Source organism: Trachymyrmex septentrionalis, unplaced genomic scaffold (assembly GCF_001594115.1).
Source record: "Trachymyrmex septentrionalis isolate Tsep2-gDNA-1 unplaced genomic scaffold, Tsep1.0 scaffold131, whole genome shotgun sequence".
In the NCBI taxonomy this organism is placed as follows: domain Eukaryota; kingdom Metazoa; phylum Arthropoda; class Insecta; order Hymenoptera; family Formicidae; genus Trachymyrmex; species Trachymyrmex septentrionalis.
In genome coordinates this window covers 2,006,943-2,026,576 of record NW_017304450.1, presented here as the reverse complement: position 1 = coordinate 2,026,576, position 19,634 = coordinate 2,006,943, and the positions used below count along the sequence as shown (strand labels likewise).

General features: G+C 37.8%; 1 protein-coding gene across 5 annotated transcripts in view; it reads left to right on the top strand.

The window, feature by feature from the left end:
- The window catches only part of LOC108757071 (transcription factor AP-2-epsilon), a 252,631-nt gene that overhangs the window by 84,304 nt on the left and 148,693 nt on the right, over positions 1-19,634 (top strand). Inside the window, exon 1 of one of the 5 annotated variants that reach the window (XM_018501384.1) lies at positions 9,498-9,556. The exons of 3 other annotated variants lie outside the window; for them this stretch is intronic. Coding sequence is in view for 1 of the 2 variants with exons in the window: in XM_018501388.1 (XP_018356890.1) it covers positions 9,545-9,556 (12 nt within the window). In the remaining variant the exon portion in view is untranslated. Of the gene's footprint in view, positions 1-9,497; positions 9,557-19,634 lie in introns of those variants that run through there. One more of the 5 variants, XM_018501388.1, reaches the window with a different exon arrangement.

Genomic DNA, 19,634 nt, shown 5'->3' with positions numbered 1-19,634 from the left:
CTGCGGGGATCCGTTGCGAATTTTCGAGAGAGTAGGTATCGCGACTCATCTTTTTCGCCGCGGCCCGGTGCTCGCTTCGTGGACCAACGAAGATTCGGCGTCCAGATTGCGTCGGACGTAACGACGAGCGGCGTTGCTTCCCTCCCACTTCCTCCTCCCGCTTATGGACCCTGAATTCCAGAAATGACGCGATCGCGTCGATTATTTCGCGTCAATCTCTGTCACGTAAGGAATAATCAAACAGATTACACAGAGGGAAGGAAAATAATTCGTATTTTAAATTGAAAATTTCGTTTCCAACCTCCGTCGTTTTCTCTTCATGTTGGTTTACTCGAGGATTTCTTTATTGACTTTATAATAACTTTTCTGTTTGCTGGAAATTTTGACTCTCATGAATTATCACGATCATTAAAACTTCCTGCACAAACGATATATTTCCTTCTCGAAAGTGAGACATGGAACATTTTATCTCACTAATTTCAACGTGATGTTGGATGCAGTAATTATTTTCATCTATTATTAGTTAGTTCCACTATATCATTTGTATATTGTCCGATTCCTTTTCTTGAAACACCTCGACGCGAATTACAACCTGTCTCTATGCACAATATCTTCCGCTTTCTTTTACGGCAATCTGTACACGCACCGGGTACGACGGCTCTCGACGCTTATCTTCACACTTGTATCTAACGATAAACCGCGCCCGATTTATCGAGATACGATAACGATCATTCAAGAGAGATAGAGAGGGAAAGAGTTTAGAATGCCGTAGGCAAGACTAGGGGTTTCTCCTTGCACACGCGTATACGAACGAGTGATGGCTATGTATTTCTGATGAAAGTCATCCTAAGCAAAATCTGCTCGATCTGTGTCTTGTAATGTCTGCGCGATTTACTTTCTAAAACATTTTACTTATAGCTTTTATATAATTATATATTTTTTTTCTTGAATATACTTTTATCTTTATCTAGTATTTATGTATACTTCTTATAATGTAAACTCTTTTTATATTTGCAAAAATATTAAGTGTATATTATTTATATTAATTAAATTTGTATTGTTATATTAATTAAATTTTAATACAGGATATTCTACTTATGTATTACAAAAGATAAACATGTACACTTTCTTGAATTTAGATCGTATTTTTTTCTATTTTTTGAGCAACTTACAAATTTTTCATTTTCCTCTCACATAATTTTTTTAACACCGTTTGACGTTTGTTAGTTTCGAAAATAGTATATCTATAAAAATTGTATTTAAACGGCGTAAGATATTCTAATTTAGCGACGATCACGTTTATTTTTACACTTAAACTTTCTGTCGTAGTAAATTGCAGTTTGTATAATTTGACTAAGTTAACGTATAGGCATGTCATAATAGACATCGATAGCGGAAATTTTCGATTAACTGCACCCAGTGTATTTACTGAAACCGAGTTCGGCACACACGGTAACCGAACTGCCGGAATCGAAGTCGATATTTACCAAAACCGTATTTCAGTAGGTTTACATCGAAACTAGGTTCGGTAGTTACACAGCGTCACTTGATCGGGACGATCTTTGCGGGCGATTTGCATTGGAATTCGTATTAGCGTACCGTGCTATCATCGTGTATTTAGCAGTGCACGATCTTAAATTTAATAAGCAACCGTGCGAAAATAAATACTGGGTGCCTGATACATAGTTAGATAATTATGCAGAGTGGTGGCGATCAAATTTGAATACGTGAATACATGTGCTACATTTTCATAGAGGTATCTGCCTCCCTTAAAGATGCCGATTGCCTGGTCAAGTAATTTGAATCAATTTTAAAACCTAATTTTAGATAAAATCAGTTGAGTATTTTATATTATACAATTGCACGAGTACTATCTAACGCACGCTGAATGAGTTGCTGTTGCAATTATTTTATGAAACAGAATACATAAATGTCTGTACTTTGATATTTTTCTACAGTTAGGCTTCATTCTTTCTTTCAAACAAGTTTTCACTTTGCAATTTTTTTCACGGAGAGATTAATACTACAGCTGGTATTCGTAGTCCATTCTTATTAAGATCGTCCTGAAATGATAATAACACAGCTCTGCGATTGGTTTATGACATCTCAAAACTATACTTAAGACGATCTTAGATTTGTATAAAAACTCGCTATAAATATCAGCCTGAAAATAAAAATAAAATTGTGAAAAGAACTCTAAGGAGTCCAGGCGCGTAAAATATTTTACAAAATCAATATTAACTTCCAGTGTAAGGTCAAATTTCGTGATTTAGATATTTTATATACGACATACCTCTGCCATTTTGAACTTTAGCAACTTGAACGTTCGAAAAATGGAAAAAAATTTTGCGACTTGAAAAAGCTCGAGCGTTACACGATCAATCTGTTTGATCTTGTCTGAGTTTCTCAGACCCAGCTCTCATTTGCCGTCTACTCTCTCCCAAGAATAAAATCCTTCTACCAATATATACGATCTGTTTTGAGCCGTACCATTCGGAGCGGGGCTCCGGTCGATACTTTGTGATAGGCGCATCCTGTATACATGCAGGACCGGTAGAAGCGCAACGCCGACTTCCATGGTGATTTACGACTGCCGCGCGCGCCGCGGGCCGACGTTTCCTCCGGAGGCGGAGGAACAAGAAGGAACAGCTCTCGAAAGAAGTCCATAACGTGGTGCGTGTAAACACCACGGCGGATAAGTACCAATAGTTAGCGTGCTCGTTAAATATCGGCACTCACGCCCTCGTGCCATCCGCTCGCGCTTCGCTTCGCGGATGACGTTCCCTTTAATAGCCCGTAACGTTATCGCTACGTTAACCCCTGTGCACGCGCGTGCGTGCATGAATGCGTGCGTGCGTGCGTGCGTGAGGGTCTAGGGTCGTTCCTCGCCGTTCGGCTTGGAAATGAAGACAGCGTTGCGTTCTTTGCGAGCGAAGTATTTCCGAACTGTACTTTATTAATTTTCATCTTCGTACCCGCGATTGAAGCAACGAAACTTTTCGATTTAACTCTCTCGAAGGCGTTGCTTATATAAATTGACTTGTAACAATCGATTTTTTAAGGGGAACAATAGGGTTCGAGTGAAATCCACTCTCTAAAACTTTTAGAGTGATCACTCTAAAGATTGAAGTCTCTTGAAAATTGTGCCACTCTTGTTTTTAAGACTGGACCAATTTTCATTCCTTAGAGCGAGATTCTACTCCAAAGAATTTAGAGAGAGTAGTTTTCATGTTCAATTTGAAAGTGTTCTTTGCGAAGCCTTATCTTTTCATTGATTTTATCTTGAATAAATAATAATATGATTTTTCAATTTGCGGCCTCTTCGTCGGATCTTTATTTTTAAAGAAATGGATTCTCCTGCACACATTACGTCTCCTGTTTATCGCATCCGCGAATGCGGCATGCAGTGATAATGAATTGGCCTTCGCGAAGTAACACTTCGTGCAAATTATGCGATAACTCCCAGCGAGTATCGCGCTGACGTGAAATAATTCTGCGCATCGGGAGAGATATAAATATGCGTAATGTAAATTCACAATAACTCACTCCTGAACCTTGTCACGATGATAAATACCTCGGGACTTAGAGAATATACGTTCCCGTCGACAATCTCTCTTTTCTATGCACGTGAGCGCGGTCTTGCACCTGGTATGCACACTCGTCGGTATCGATTACCCACAATAAACTTGCGCCATTTAACACTTCTGCACGTTCGATACGACGTGCGGCCTCCACGGTTCTTACGGACGTAAGAATGCATTCGGTAAAATTACGACTATTCTGACAGCCGTAATTACGATGTTACGAGCGGGATATCTTCATGAACCGCGCGGCGCGTGAAGAAACTGGTTTAGAGTCGTAGGCGATGCACATTTCAAATTCTGCGTTCTATTTAACTTCGCGCCACGCGGCGTTAACCAGCGCTGTGTTTGCCCTGGCGTTTTTATCGAAATTCATTAATCCGCTGCTATTCCATCGGGAAAGAAAAAGAAGGGGGAACATATTACTGAAAATTATTGGAGTTAATAATATATGTTACAGTTATGCTATACTTCTCAATTTTATTTCTTCAGATATTTACTGATACTGATTAGAACAGGTAGAATCTTTCAGTTTCTGTTGTTTCGGAGTCCGTCACTTTTCAAATATGTTACGACTGTTGAAGCTTAAATGATTTTTGTACAAAATTTTCACTACGTCCAATAAAGAGAGTAGTCGATGCTCTCTCGATGTAACAATAATTTTGTAGACAATAAAGTCTACCAAAAATTATTCTTACGGAAGAGTTTACCGTTGATTCGCATTCGCTTCACCTTCGGGATATTTCACGGGGGCGAGATATTTGAACAGAGGTGAATTTGGAGCAGAGATGAGGGCAGAAGAGAACGAGGGGAAGAGTGGCGGAAGGAGAGGGAAGGGGGAAGGGGATGAAGCAGCAAATATATAGTTTTTCTCCCCTTCCGAGAGGGAAGTTCTTAGAGGGCCCCTCGGCGAAAAGGGTTTCTAGCTCCTGGTGATTGGTGTAAGTTAGCCCTCTGGGCAGAGAAAACGGTTTCGCGAGCGCATGCGCGACGCCACGGGGATCCCCCTTTGCTTTAGGGTTAGCCGCGGTCCTCCCTGCGGCCAACAGCCCAGGATGACACGCCCCGGGCTACCAGATCAATAAGATCCCCCTTATACCTACCTACCAACCTACCTACCTCTTTGGTTACGCCCTGAGATATACCGTCGTCGGTTTAAATTCGCGAGCAGGAACTGCGCGTACCGCGCGTCCCGCAGCAGGTCGGGTACCAAAGCGAAACTACGTCTTCGTCTCCGTCTTCGCCGATGATCGGCTCGTATAATACAGTAAAGCGTGAAATCTCAGAACGACGGCCTAAAATTTATATTTATTTCACGAGCCTCGGAAACGGATGGAAGAATTCTCGTCCAGTTGTCTATAATTTTTTTTTTCTTGACAATTCGAACCGACGAGAATAAATCAATTTATAAGAGAAATAATCCTATTTTCGGAAATGTGTTTCGAGACTGAAGGACATTTTGGTGCGCGATTTGCAAAATTGGACACGTATATAAATTCACACCGATATATATTTGAGCACACTTTCTGAAACTTTTAGAGTGAACAGTTTCTTTGAAGAGAGAAAATCTCTCATTTTTAAAGATTGAAAATTAAGTCACTCTTTCAAGACTCGCTTAATTTTCACTTTTTTAGCGTAAGATTTTACTCTTTAATTTAAAGAGCGAAGATCCGCTTTATGATTGATCGTTCTTCGAAATTTCTTAGAGACGATCGCAAATTATTACGTGTAATAACATCAAACATAAAGGAGCATTATATTAATTACATTGTGTTAGTAAATTATTTTACGTTTTAATGTAAATTTCATTGTACCTTAATGTTTTCAGTAATTATACGTAAAAAGCAGAAGGAATATAGGTTCATTGTATAGTAGACAGTTAAAACAGCATTATGCATTTTATTATTTTAATTTAAAAAATCATACGCTATTGTATAAACATAATATAATAAGTTCGCCAAATATTTTTTTGCTCGTTAACGATTCGTTCATTTTGAGGCAAAAACAAGCTCTATCTCAAATTTTCAAGTTCCTTCGTTTGACAATAACGATATGCTTATTATTCGCGATTTGCGAAATGCATAACATTTTCCATGTCAGCCGCTACTCGTATACGGCCGTATTTGTATCTTGGGGAACACGATATGGTACTCGCAGAAAATATACATACGCGGGTTTGTTTGTGACCCATTAAACGTGAACAACAATTTTCCATCGCGCATAGTGCACATTCGCGAAAATACACGAACTGCATTACATAGATGCGATACGTTACAAACAAAGTCTCTGCAAATGGGTGTACGCGTGAAGCGTAGCGGGAGAAAAAAAAATTTGCAAGCATGGGTCGCGCGATAGCAGGTGCGCAATTGAAAAGCCGCGGAGATGAAGTATCGCAAAAGTAATTACAATCGGTCGATCGAGCGGGGCAAGGGAGAGGGGGAGAGAGAGAGAGAGAGAGAGAGAGAGAGAGAGAGAGAGAGAGAGACGGGAGTGAGTGCACGCGTCGAAAAAAATGATTGTAAAAAGATGACCACACGTTGGACCGCAACGATGACCGTATCTCGTTAAAAGGCCTCCCTTCCAATTTCGCCAGGTCGATCTGAAATTTTTCTTGCTAAGCTCGCGTGCATGCCCTGGGCTGTCACGATTCGGACCTAACTGCCGCGTTCGTATAACCGATTCAGGAATTCCTCGTAAGGTAATTTCATCTTCGGAATTCCTGCTGCTCCTCGTACGCATACCACTCGTAGCCGTTCGGCCCCGTAAAGAGCGTCTTAATCTTTCTTACGTGTCTATGAAGTGACGAGCTCCGATCGCATAAGAATTACACTGATACGCTGTTGGTGCATCTCGCAGTATCTGAATAAAAACAGGCTGACTTCAGCGGAAGACAAACATTAAAGGCTGTTTTTATCGTTTTGAAGCGAGTGGAAAAGTAAGAAGTCCGATTAGCGTCTACTGATTGTGCATATATAATTTGCACATTTTTGATGACTTGTTTGACAGACATGTTAAAGGCAGGGCGAATAAAGATAGCATTAATTTAATTTACAAAAATCCAGTTAAAGTATACAATTTAAAATTACAACAATTATTACAATTATTACATAAATTTTTATATGATATTAAAAAGAATATAATAAACAAAAAGTTAGTACTTTCCAAACGTACACTTAAAATGTAAGCTTTTGAATTAAAAGACAAATAGCATAATTGTAAAAGTTGTAGATAAATATTTTTTTAATAATAATTTTAATATATATAATTTGTTGATATATTGTTGGAAAATTTCTTGGTTGTTATTGAAAAATGGACAAGAGATAATCTGTAAAAAATATTGCGAGAGGAAAACATTCTTTATTAAAGCGAGAATTTACGAATCATTCGCAAATTCAGTTATCACTTTCTATTCTCGTAAAAAAAACAGGCTTGGACTGTTTTAATAATAGAAAGAGCCCTAATTCTTCGGAGGTCCGACTTCGGAGATAATTAAAAGCACAAAAAGAAGATTCGTCCGAGCGTCTTCATCAACGTCATCGCACGTCTAGGACGCCGAGGGCTTAGGCCAAAAATTAAAAACAGGAAGGGCATGTCCTACAGACTGCCAAAGGAATTTCATTCATTCGTTCATTGTTCAGGTAGCTGATAAAAAAATCTACCCTCGAAGATTGCCCTCGGCTGAAATCAGGTCGTCGACCATGATGATCTGGTTACGTTCGGTGTGTGTTTGCATGGTTAGTGCCTGGATCGAAGCTATGTGGTCGTGTAATTAATGAAACAACGCGAGAACCACTTTCCAGAAATATGCGACATTTATTACCACATTAATATATCGTTAACGTATCTATTATAGCAATATCGTTAACGTACACTATTATCGTCTCAGCAATATCGTCTATCATTATCGTGTTTTTTCTTGAGTGTAATTCGATACCTTGTCACTTCTCTAACTTGTTATAAAGTCAGAACTAATACAAAATCAGTAACATTTAATCATGATAAGAAGACATTATAAGCTTTGAGATTTTTATTAAAAAAATTAAAGTTATTTATTATTAGTTATCGTGGCTCAACGCGAGGAAATAATAGAATCATTGTTGACAATGTTTTTTTTTGTCACATGCTTAAAGAATATTCTCAAGGAATAATGCAACATTCTATTTATCTAATTAATCGATTAAATTTACAATTAATGTTATAAATTCATCGCGTGTTGTTAATTCTTATCTTTATCAAATTGATATTATCTAGAAGAATATAATTATGTGAAAAAAGGTTGGTCTGTTTAAGCAATTATGTAGAGACCGTCAAGTTTGTTTAAGAAATCTAGAAAAGAATACTACAATAACATGGAAAAAGACTGTTGCATTCAAGAAGAAGCTTGAGTAAAAATTCTACTCGAAAAATAAAGTCTTTACAATATTATTTGGCAGGATATTATTCTATACGAGGAAAAATATCGCAATGTTCAAGAAAAATAATATTTATACGCGAGTAATTTGTATAAACGCAGCATTAATGCAATAGGATGAAGTTGTGTTTAATATATATATATATATATATATATATATATCATTACAATATAAAAAGATAATACTATACATATATATTATAATCATAATCGATCACGAAGCTCACGTATAAAACTTGAAGGAAAACTGATCTTTCATGCTGCAATAAATTATTGATGAGATTAGCAGGAAAAAAAGTTTTATATTACGGCAGTAATAGATCGAAATTCCGACCGAACGTCGAAATTTCATCGTGATCACGATCGCACGGCGAGATCTTGGCGAATCGGCCGGCGCGGCGATCGCGATGCAGGCGGGGCGCGCGAAGCAGATGCCCGCAATAGCCCATCCTTTAGACGACCCATCCTTTATTCGAGAAATAAAATCTCCACGACGTCATCCGGCGGTTTATACGCGAGAGTTGCCGCGCGCAAGCTGGTGCCGGGCGCGAGCCAATCCGAGTCGATCTGGGCGTCTCGTCTCGCGCGTTCAGAGGCACTCTGCGCGATTCCATTGGGCCCAGACCGGCTGCGGCCAGCCAATGCGGCCGAGGCGGGATGTAAACCGGGCCTTCAGGCCCGTCCCAGCTCCTACCCTGGCCGCTCCGCTGGCGCGTCTATCTGGTAGCTAAGGCCCCGCGGGCGCAGTAACCCTCGAGTCCTCCTGCGTGTACGACGGTTTAAGGCGAATACCTATACAAAGGTCGAGATATCGGAAAACAATATCCGCGTACGGTGCCAGTAACTCGATATATCTCGGGCTCGTTCATCCTATTCATCTCTCTCTCTCTCTCTCTCTCTTTCTCTCTTACGCTCTGTTCTTTATTCTTTTTCTTTCTCTCTCTCTTTCTCGTCTCTCTTTTGCGTACCTACTCTCATTACTTCATCTCCCTTCCCGTCCTTTATCGGCGAACGGTCGCCGAGCCTGAGGATGCTTGGAGCACCTCGATAGTCTCCCGAAACCGCGAATTTTCATAGAGACCAAGAATCGAGACCCGCCGCCGAGTTACGAGATCTGTGCACAGTGATCGGGTTCCGGTTCCACGTGCTGCATCGTTTTCGGTGGACTGACTCGCCGATCATTCTTCCTGTCTCGGGAGAGTTTGCGCGACGTGAGATTGTGACGGATCTTCACGGTGTGAGATGTTGGACCGATCCGAGATGTCTCGTCGTCGGTGAGCACGTCTGCGTATGGACGCGAGGTTCCGATGACTCGCATCTCACGCCGGTGCCCAGTACCTGTTGGATTCTGAGAGTGGTGCATGTACAGTGGTGTCATCGAGTCTCGCGCCTCGGGCGATCGTAGAAGATTCGGAGCGGATAGATTGAAATCGCGTACGTGGGTCGGTGGACCAGGTGGACCAGGTCGAGCGTGGATCAGTTTGATTTATTGTAGACGTTCCTCATACGAAGCGACCGAATGCCGAACCTAGACTATTACAACACTGCGAGAATGCATCAAATGGTAAACTCTTTTCAAAATATATATTTAGCTGTTAATTTTTACTAAGCATTTGTAATGAAAAACAGTGAATAAATTTATTATAATTAACGTTGATAGAAAATCTTGAGTCTTTCAATCTGAATTTTGGCCAATATTCGTAGTCTATTTTTTCACTTCAAAATTATTTTAAGTAATGTCTTATAAGATACTAATATGACTCTGTGATTGGTTCATAATATTTTAAGACTGTACTCAAAACGGTATTATTAAATATGATGAATATCGGTTTTAAATAATAAAATGATAAATTCAAAGCTCACAAATTCAGAATATAATTGTTAATATCATAATAACATAATGAAGCAAAGAAAGAGATAATGCAATCAAACATATTTTATTCATGCCTATACTTTAGTCTGCAATAATCAATGTTATTTAACGATTTGAAACTTTTTAATCTGAAACATTAAAAAAATTTAACGTATGTATATGCTGCTCACCAAATGTGAGAACGGAATTTCAGTATTAAGATAACATCTTCCTGCATTTGAGATCGGATCACCAATGATCGCGTCTAATGATTGAGGTGCACTTAGAGATAGAGTTGAATTATATGGAGTCCACCTACAAGATAGTTGGAACTATCTTAAATCTGAAATGTACACCTGGTCGCGGATAATGAACGGCTAACAGTGACGTTGCGTCACGCAATTCGTCACGCGCCCTGAGGACGCGTTTAAGTGAAATAGATACGTCAGAGTCTTTAAGGAATATAAGTTCATAAAATTGAGCGGTAAATCATTGAAGATTTCTTTGGGACGTACCACGCGCGCGCGCAGACATACCTGCCGCCGTAATGACAGGTTTTAAGAACGACTCGTAAAATCTTGGCACAATGGAATTATTCCGCAATGTTGCGCGGCCTTCTTGCTGCGTTTCCACTGTATACGATTCTTGACGAATATTGCACGTCCCGACTTTTCAACATATGCGACTATTACTCTGAGAAAATGATTTTTACTTAAAAATTTCTTCATAGAATATACAGTGTTTATTTCATTAAAATCAATCCTTATTTAAATATGGCGAAATAAAATTTTATTCCTAGCAAATAAACCATTTATTTTATTTTATTATTATTAATGAGATATTTTCACAGAAATGTGCATTTCATTTTTACAGTCAAATCTTTTATAACCAGTAAATATTGAAGAAAATGTCACCATAATATTTGCTTGCAAATATTTCGATTTTTTTCCTCAGTGTACGAATTGAATTATACAATGAAAAATATTCTTTTCTATCCGCAATTGATGTAGCAAAATATTAAATTTAATTCTGAATCTGTGCGACTTTCACCTTTTTCTACTGGTATTTTGGGTGTCATAAATCACTTTGATAAAAAAAAAAAAAATATTAGATACAGTCTACGATTTTCCAATTTTTGCATAGCGAATTTGTAATATATACAATTTTTCATTAAAGAAAACTAACAGTTTGACAAATTGATAAATATACTTTAGGTCTTGGGAAGAAATTGGACTTAATTTTATTCGTTTAAAAATTTAAAAATTAGATAAATTTAGTAAATTAACTATCAAAATATTTTTACAAAGAGATGATAATTAAAATTGTAAAAAATTAAATTAAAACAAAAAATTAATATTTTTATAATGATTTACTCATTTCCGCGTTATTAATGTACATTTTGCACTAATTTATCATGAAAAAAATATATTATTAAGAAAAAGACTTTTTTCATTATTTATTTGTACTAAACGAATTATATCGTTGATTTATATTAATTGCATCTTCTGTGCATGTGTATTTCAATTGTGTATTAAATCTTATTGTAAATATGGAAGCAAAATAGGCCCGCGTTCCCAGTTGAAGTTAAATGTTTGATATCAAATTAACAAGTCCGATCGACTAGCGGCTTCAATATTGACAAAGCGAAATGTAATGCTATTACCACAAACCAGCCATTAAATGCTGTAAATTTAACAAGTTTACCTTGGTCGTAATATCGCAAAGCAATTCTACAAACGCGTACTTACGATCTTTCGAGTACACTTAAAAAAATAAGTAGTCTGCTATGTTGCAGGAAGAAAGGGAGACACATTTCAAAGAAAATGTAATCAAAATAACAAGGAAAATATAATAGAAATAAGAACTTTTGTTGATAATGAGAGAATTTAAGTTGACATTAGCTACTCAGTCAAATTCAGACATTTAATATTAAAGACAGAAGAGAACACTCATTGAATTCTCTCTCTCTCTCGTGGAAACATCAACTTTAAATTCAGCAAAGTAATGTTGAATAAATTTAAAAAGCATCTTAAATACATTTTTTATCCCATATTATTTTGGTAAACGAAATGTATGTGTTTTTTGGTAAACAAAATGTTTTTTTTTTTTTTTTCATTTTTTTTTCGAGCCAATATTTATGTTGAATACATTAAAATATTTTATCAGACAACACGTACACGCATATCTTGTAATTGAATTTATTAGCATGCATACTTCGCATTGGCTGCAACTCAAAGCTGCAAGCCGAGGCGGAGTTCTTATTAGGTTGTTAATCGTCACACAACCGCGGGCGTAGACGCGCCTGCAACATTTCCGCTGTTCCTGTTAGCGCCCTTGATGTTTTACGATCGCCAATTACTTTAGCGTGTATCGCAGCTAGAACCGCGCGTGTGCACGCGCACGCACGAACATCGGTCCACCGCGCGCTTCCACAGGATTGGTCAAAATCAGAGAATGTGAGACGTGGCAGGTTATTCTCTCCACAGAAAGATCGCACGAAAGGTGCAGAATGTAATACGTGTAGTTTCGGAATTCAAATAAGTTTGAGAAAATAAGAAGATCGAAAAGCGACTCTGCCAATTAATCCAGTTTGATATTTCCCATAAATATTCACGCGATGATTATGCCGATAATTCTTCCACCACTTAACAAAATACATTCTTTTCCTTTCAAAATCTTTTTATTTAAACAAGCTTTTTTGCTTGCAATCGGGCACATGAAAGAATAATTTTTGTCAAAGTATCTTCTCTGAGAAAAACAAATTGTTCAATTTATTAAATCAATTGTTTATTTGACTAAATTAATTTTCATTTTTTTTGTCTTTATTTTTTTTTTTATTGGAAAATGTACGTATAATTTAAGTCTAATATAATACAATATTCTTTATCAAACTAAATAAAAATGAACTAAATTAATGTAGTCAAATGAACAACTTTTCTCAGTATAAAAATTTAGCTAAATGCAGATTTCAAAATAATTTTGTTGGACCATCGAAATAATTATGTAGCATATTCAAATTAGTTGCTGGAATATCAAAACTTTTCGCAGCATTATTATCACGCTGGCGTTCTACATAATTATTTTTATGGTTCAACGAAATTCTTCTTTTTTAATCTGTACATCTAAATTTTTAGATTCTTGAGTAAAACCGTTCTTTCTGTGTACGCAAATCTGTACAAAGCACATTTAATTTTGCATAATTAATAATATCGTATTTCTATGATTTCTAATGAAATTTGAAGTGCCTTATGCTTTTGCATACAGATACGTGCATACACACGTATGCTGCCATCGAAGCGTACCAATTCGCGACGGCACGCATCTAAACGTAGATACGTGCGTGTATATAACTTTTGCATCGTGCATTCGGGAGTAGACGACCGTAGTACACCACAGGCACATAACTCCTCTTAGCTGACGTTTCAATCAACCGCGCCTCGTCTTTTGCTCCCCGACCTTTGTTGCACGCAGCATTTTTCTTTACGGTCAACAACGGCTATACTGCTCGCCGAAGACGCCGGGCTTCGAACAAAATATTCTCTCTAAAAAGGATAATGACGCATTTCCGCTTCGTAATTAACCGTATAATGAAAGAAACAAAATAAACACTATAAGAAAACAAACCGACAGAGAAGGACGATTAGAAAACTATAATTATCGTTTAAATAGTGAATTTTTTTAATTCTTTAATCTTTAAGATAACCAGGCGTATATTTGATTTTCCTCTAAGCTTTTTCTCTAAGCGACTCTATTGAATCCGATTTCTTTCCTCGAATGTATCATTCCTCGATGATTTGACTGGCAAATTTCGAATGAGATTCATGTAATCTTAGTTAGTCACGTGTGACTATTCTTGGAATCCAAGAATTACTCGATCGATAAAATTCACTTGAAGCATGTTAAACGATAAATAACAATTATATATAATGAGACTCGAAAGAATCTATCAGTGAAAGATGTAAAAAAGCCCATCAGAGCCTACATCAGCTATTCGGATGCACAAAAATTCTTTCTATTTTTCGTGTGATGCATAAAACTTCGGTTTTACTTTATGTAAGTTTTATATTATTATTGTATAATGTAATAATTTTGATAATCATTGGGCTATTCATTACATAGCTAATTTGGCATTTGGATAACGAAGAACGAACTATAATAATTGCCGGGAATCATCAACTTGGAATTTGCGTTAATTATGTAATTTCGATTTATATTTTATATCGATAAGGACTCGAATTGGAGGGTTGAAAGGTATATTTTATTTTTTTGTTACACGAAAAATGAAGAATTTTTGTGCACCCGAACAGCTGATGTAGGCTCCGATGGGCTTTTTTCTGCATTTTTCACTGATAAATAACAATGTTAGAATAGTTGAATTTTATCGAGATGTTTTTATTAATTCTATTTTTACTCATTCCAATTTGAATGGGAAGAACGGTATTGAACGACGCGGACGGATTTTGCCAGCTCCGCAGCCAAGTGCGTCAGAAAGGAGCGATACACGCGCGACCCCTGAAGTCAGCTTATCCAGTCGAGAGATTAAAACAGGCAGACCGCGTATAATTAAATGAAACCCGCGCAGTTTGTCGTGAAAACACATTTTGCAATCTACTCGCGCGTATATCATCGGGCTCGAGCTAATCAAGATTAACTTATTCGTTCCCAGACGACGTACGCCGCGTCGCTGCGCGCCGGAGCGAAAAACGGAAATGTCGCGATCCCCGCGTGCTTTTCCTGACTGGCCCGCGTTATTAAACAACCGTAAATTAGAAGTCGATAGCCGCTCGACGAACAGGTTCCATTGAAAATGATGCAACGCTCGTTAACAGACCGCGGTATTAGCGGCGGCACAGGCGGGAAGGGGGGAGGGAGCGAGAGGGTCAGCAAGAAATAAGATCGATGATAGGCCACGTTGTCATCGCTATTAAGCCCGTTTCCTCCAAGCCTGTATCCTCGTGATCTGGATAGAATGTTCTCGGAAATTATAAGGCGCGCAGATTATAACGAAGGCATGCAAATGAAATTCAATCAGGCCACGTAAATCATGCAACACAACGTACTATAATACAAATGGACAGTAGAAACGGATGCCCTATTGCCCTGTTCCCCCTTTTCTGCAATTCCGCAATGACAACTTAAAGTATTATAAAATAGGAATAATATTCTTAGGATTGTATAAGACGGATTAGTTTTGTCATTTAAAATTGATTAAACAATATATATATATATATATATATATATATAGGTATATTTATAAAGTACAATATGATTGTAATATTGTGTTTGATTATATTTTTATATTATTTTTAAATTTTATTAAAAATAACATGTATAACAAGTAATATTAGTAATAATATTTTACAAGTATATACCTTAATAAATACATTATAACTTACCTATTTAAATTTACAGTTATTAATAAGGGAGATATATAATTCTAGATTGTAGAGCGTGAAACACATAATTTTCTAAACACTACGCTATGCTAATCGATACTGGGCATACCAGTTTTCTCACGGAAGAGTTTCAGTTTTAAGAAACTCCGGGGGGGAGGGCGGAGGAGGGGGGAGGGGTATATATAAAAATGTCAGTCTTTTAACGCCGATTTTTGGATGTTTGCAATTTGATTGATCGCATTAGATATATAATGTCATATACAGTTAAGTTAAATTTTGTAAGAGTAAAAAAAGGAGATACGCTTTCAACAATCAAACGATGATGCTGACGATGACGATGACGACGATTGAAAATCGTAAAACGCATAGCGGTACGTCTATAAACGTTGGTAGCTCCTGCGCGAACAGTTTCGGTTATTACATCTGCTGTAAGATTCGCTCGTGATTTCTCTTACCGCGAAGACATTCCTCTCCGAGTCAGACGGTAAGAATCCCGGGCAGGTTACGCGCTTTTTTAAAAGGGAGATTAAAAAAGAGACATAGAAAAAGTAGGCGAGAGAGGAGGGATCCGTGCAGAGGATGGCAGAGCGTGAGTGAGGCCCGTTTCTTTCACCTGTGCCACCGCGAGCAATAAATAACCGCCAGCTTAGCTGATTTTACTGCCGTGTGTTTGGGTGATCCCAATAACGCCGCCCGAAGAGAAGGGACGAATAATGCGGAGAAAACCAATCTTCGCGCTAACTAGCCATTCAGACGGCAGAACTGCCAGACGTGTACTCGAGGGACCCTGGTTAACCCCTGAAACGAAACGGTTTCAAGCCTATTTCGGTATTAAAGAATATCCGCGAGTGTAAACGCGGCATAACCGCGTGGGCGGAAACGCTACGTATCGCGCAAAAAGATGCTAGATTTATAATCACTGCGTCTGAATTTTCAGCAGAGCAACACATTTTTCTTCAGAGTAATATCTTATTATTCCATATTATTTCAACTGTTCTTATTATTAGATCAACCATAGTTTATGTGTAATTTTTACAAGGAAACGCTACACCATTAAAATTTTTCATCATTTTCATTCATTAAAAAAAAAAAATATTACTAACGATATTAGCTCAGTTCATCAAACTTTCACGTTATCTTACTCTTTTGCTTCGTTTTTATCTCTAAATTTTATTATATTGTATACGAGAGTATCCAAAAATATTACAAAGGAAAATGCGTTTTGCGCGCAACAGTGCGCGAATAATTGTATCACACGTTGCAATTGAATGTGGTTTACGTTATGTTTAGGTTTATATTTGCTACGCATAACATTCGTAAGTATTTATAAGTTTTACAAAATACTTAAAATTATATATATATATTGTATATATATATATATATCTCAGATACTTATACAATATTATAAAATATAAATAATACTTATAAATATTTACGAATATTTGTAAAACTTATAAATACTTACAAATGTAATAGCAAATATACACATAAATAAAATGCAAGCCACATTCAATTGTAACGTGCGATACAATGTAATTATTCGCGCACCGCCGCGCGCAGGACGCGTTTTCCTTTGTAATATTTTTCGAGGAAAGATTCGGCGCAAACAAACGCGGCAAGCCAGCGCGCGCGTATGCTTCGTCGGTATCTCGTTCGCATATTTTTTTCAATATCGTGTATTCGATATCGCCGAATCTAGCGTTTCCGAGTTGGCAGAACGGCGCTGTTCCCCACGTATGAAAACAAACTTCAAAAATTGATATCGGGGAAAATGAAAATGTAAATCTCCGCGCGCGGGGCACCGTCGTCGCGGGTAAGCCATTACAATTTTTTTTTTTTTTTTTTCGGCCGCGATATTGCCGTGGCAACAAAACGCGCTCATTCGCATTTTGAGAACGCGATGCGAACCTAAACTGCTCTCTTAAAAGAGAGTCAATGTGATAGTTTTATCAGAGAACTGGAATGTATCGACGCACACACACGCACACACACACATAGGAACATACACATACGTGTGACTTCGTGCAAACACGGTTTAAAAGTAATCATTGTCCAAATAGAACGGCGATTGCTTTCAGTGGATAGTTCTCCAAGTTGCAGCTTATTTATTTGAATTATGAAATTTTCAAATTTTTTTCTTGTCATCGTACATATTTCTATCTCAATATCGTGAACATTGTACGTTATTTCCTATCACAATGAATTTGTTACATAATTTATTTTTTCGATATATTAAATTTTTTTTTTTTTTACACGAACTAACTCGAATCACTGCTTAAATTATTTTTTTTTACTTGAAAGTGAATCTATTTCGCGATTAATTAAATTAGTTTAATTAGAAAAGCTCGCGTGTAGTTTTATTTCATTTTTTTTTTTTTACTGCTTTGCTATAAAATGTATTGCTTAAAATGCTCAGATCTGTGTCACTTTTCGCGCTTCTTTCCTCCCGCATTTTTCGCGTTGCACAAATGTAACGCGTTACCTTATTACATTATCCATTTGAGCGCGTTCCCGATTCTCGCTTTCTGCGTGGGCAGCAACGCATCGCGCAACCAAGCAAACTTGGCACAACAATAATTGCTCCGGCGTGGTAGCTATTAAAGCGCGCGATTTATCACCGCGGGCATCATAATTCAAACAAACACCGCGAGTCTATTGTCTTTAATGAAATTATATCGTCGGACATTAATTATCAGTGAAATTGGAGAGACAGTCGTTATTCACCAGTCCTGCGTATCGGGTTTCTCTCTTCTGTCTTATTTTTTCTCGTTACGCTCGTCCTCGCGTCGCCGTGTCATTGATAAAACGCTTTTCGGTAGATGAATTTCGACGCACGACTCTCGTCGCGTTCTCTGCAACGGATCGTCCATCGGCCATCGTGTTCAATATATTTGCTGTCACGGCACGAAAAATTGTTTTCTCAGATTGCATGCTTTTAATGCCGCATACAATGTAAGTGTAACACCGGTTAAATAAAGGAAGTGTATTTTATCATTCGTCAAAATCGAATAACTGATGAGACGAAGTCTTATTTCTACTTATAGGCCGGTGTTCACTTGATTGACTTTTATATTTAAGTATAATATAATCTTGAATACAATCTTAAGATTACAAGCCCCAGTCACAGATCCGTATTAGAATCTTAATAGGTGTTTTTTCTACAATAAGCCATTACTTAAACTTTAAGCCTTAAGCTGTAAAAAATTGATCAATATAATAGAGTGAGAAGAATAACCGATTCTGTAATTGATCAATTTTTCACTCAAAGTTTAGGTATTCTATAGAAAACTATCCACTAAAAATAATTATCATTCTAGCAACTTAAAGTAATTTACTGTTGGTTTACTGTAGAAAGAGCTTATTAGACGTTACTTAAGACGATCTTTAATAAGAATCGTCTTATTAAATCGCGAAGAATAGACTTGCCAAACTTTTCTCCGATTTTTAAACTGATAAACAGTTGTTTATCTTTTCAGCCGGCAAAACTTCCATGTTGACGCTAAAGTTATACCGCTAATGAAGTTATTTCATTAGTGCATATACGTCACGGAAGTGGATCTTACGCGATTATAAGGGAAGCGAAAATGAATTTCGTCCACGGGCCGTAGTTCACGCGATCAGATAAATCATGCACGCGAGGCGTCGTTCACTTTATAGCCGCGAACGCGATCGCACAGTCTCAGCGTTTTTTGCTTTAATAATCGGGCGCACAAGCAGCCGGGCGGATAATTTTGGCGGAACGGTTTGGTTTCACCGTTTACCTCCGTTAACAAAATGGTTCAATTACTTCGCAAACAAGCGGATCAATATCACCGTCCACCGACGGTGATTACGAGTGTTGATATCGCGGCCGAAATTATCGTCATTATTATTTGTCGTTGATTTCTGCCTGTCCCCCGAGTATATATTCTGTTTGTTCTTTCTTCGCGTGATTCGCGAAGAAAGGACACGCGACGTGACGTTATCTGATATATCCCCTCGGATTTCAGAGTTAGATTAAAGTCGGAATCGATGGCTCATTTGCGAGCCAGCACACCGGCGCGGGAAACCGTAAAATTACGTGAGCAGCGTGAGCAAACTTTGATTCCCTATGACATAATTATTGATCTGCCGGTACGCTTCTCATGCAATGTAAGCCGATCGAGAACCTAATTTCATGGGGTTCACGTTTTCTCTTAACGCGCCCATACGGATCTCTCGTAGAGAGCGGCCGTATCTATATAATAACTGGTTAAATTCCGGTAGTGGCTATCCCTGACGAACGGTAGCCTCTAATCAACCTAATTTCGGGTTCCTTTCCTTCAATGCGGCCCAACATTGGAATTATTTCGTAATTGTAATGGATCGGAATGTTGCGCGTTCGCTCTTTAGGAGTTGGAGCCGGAATCGGTCCC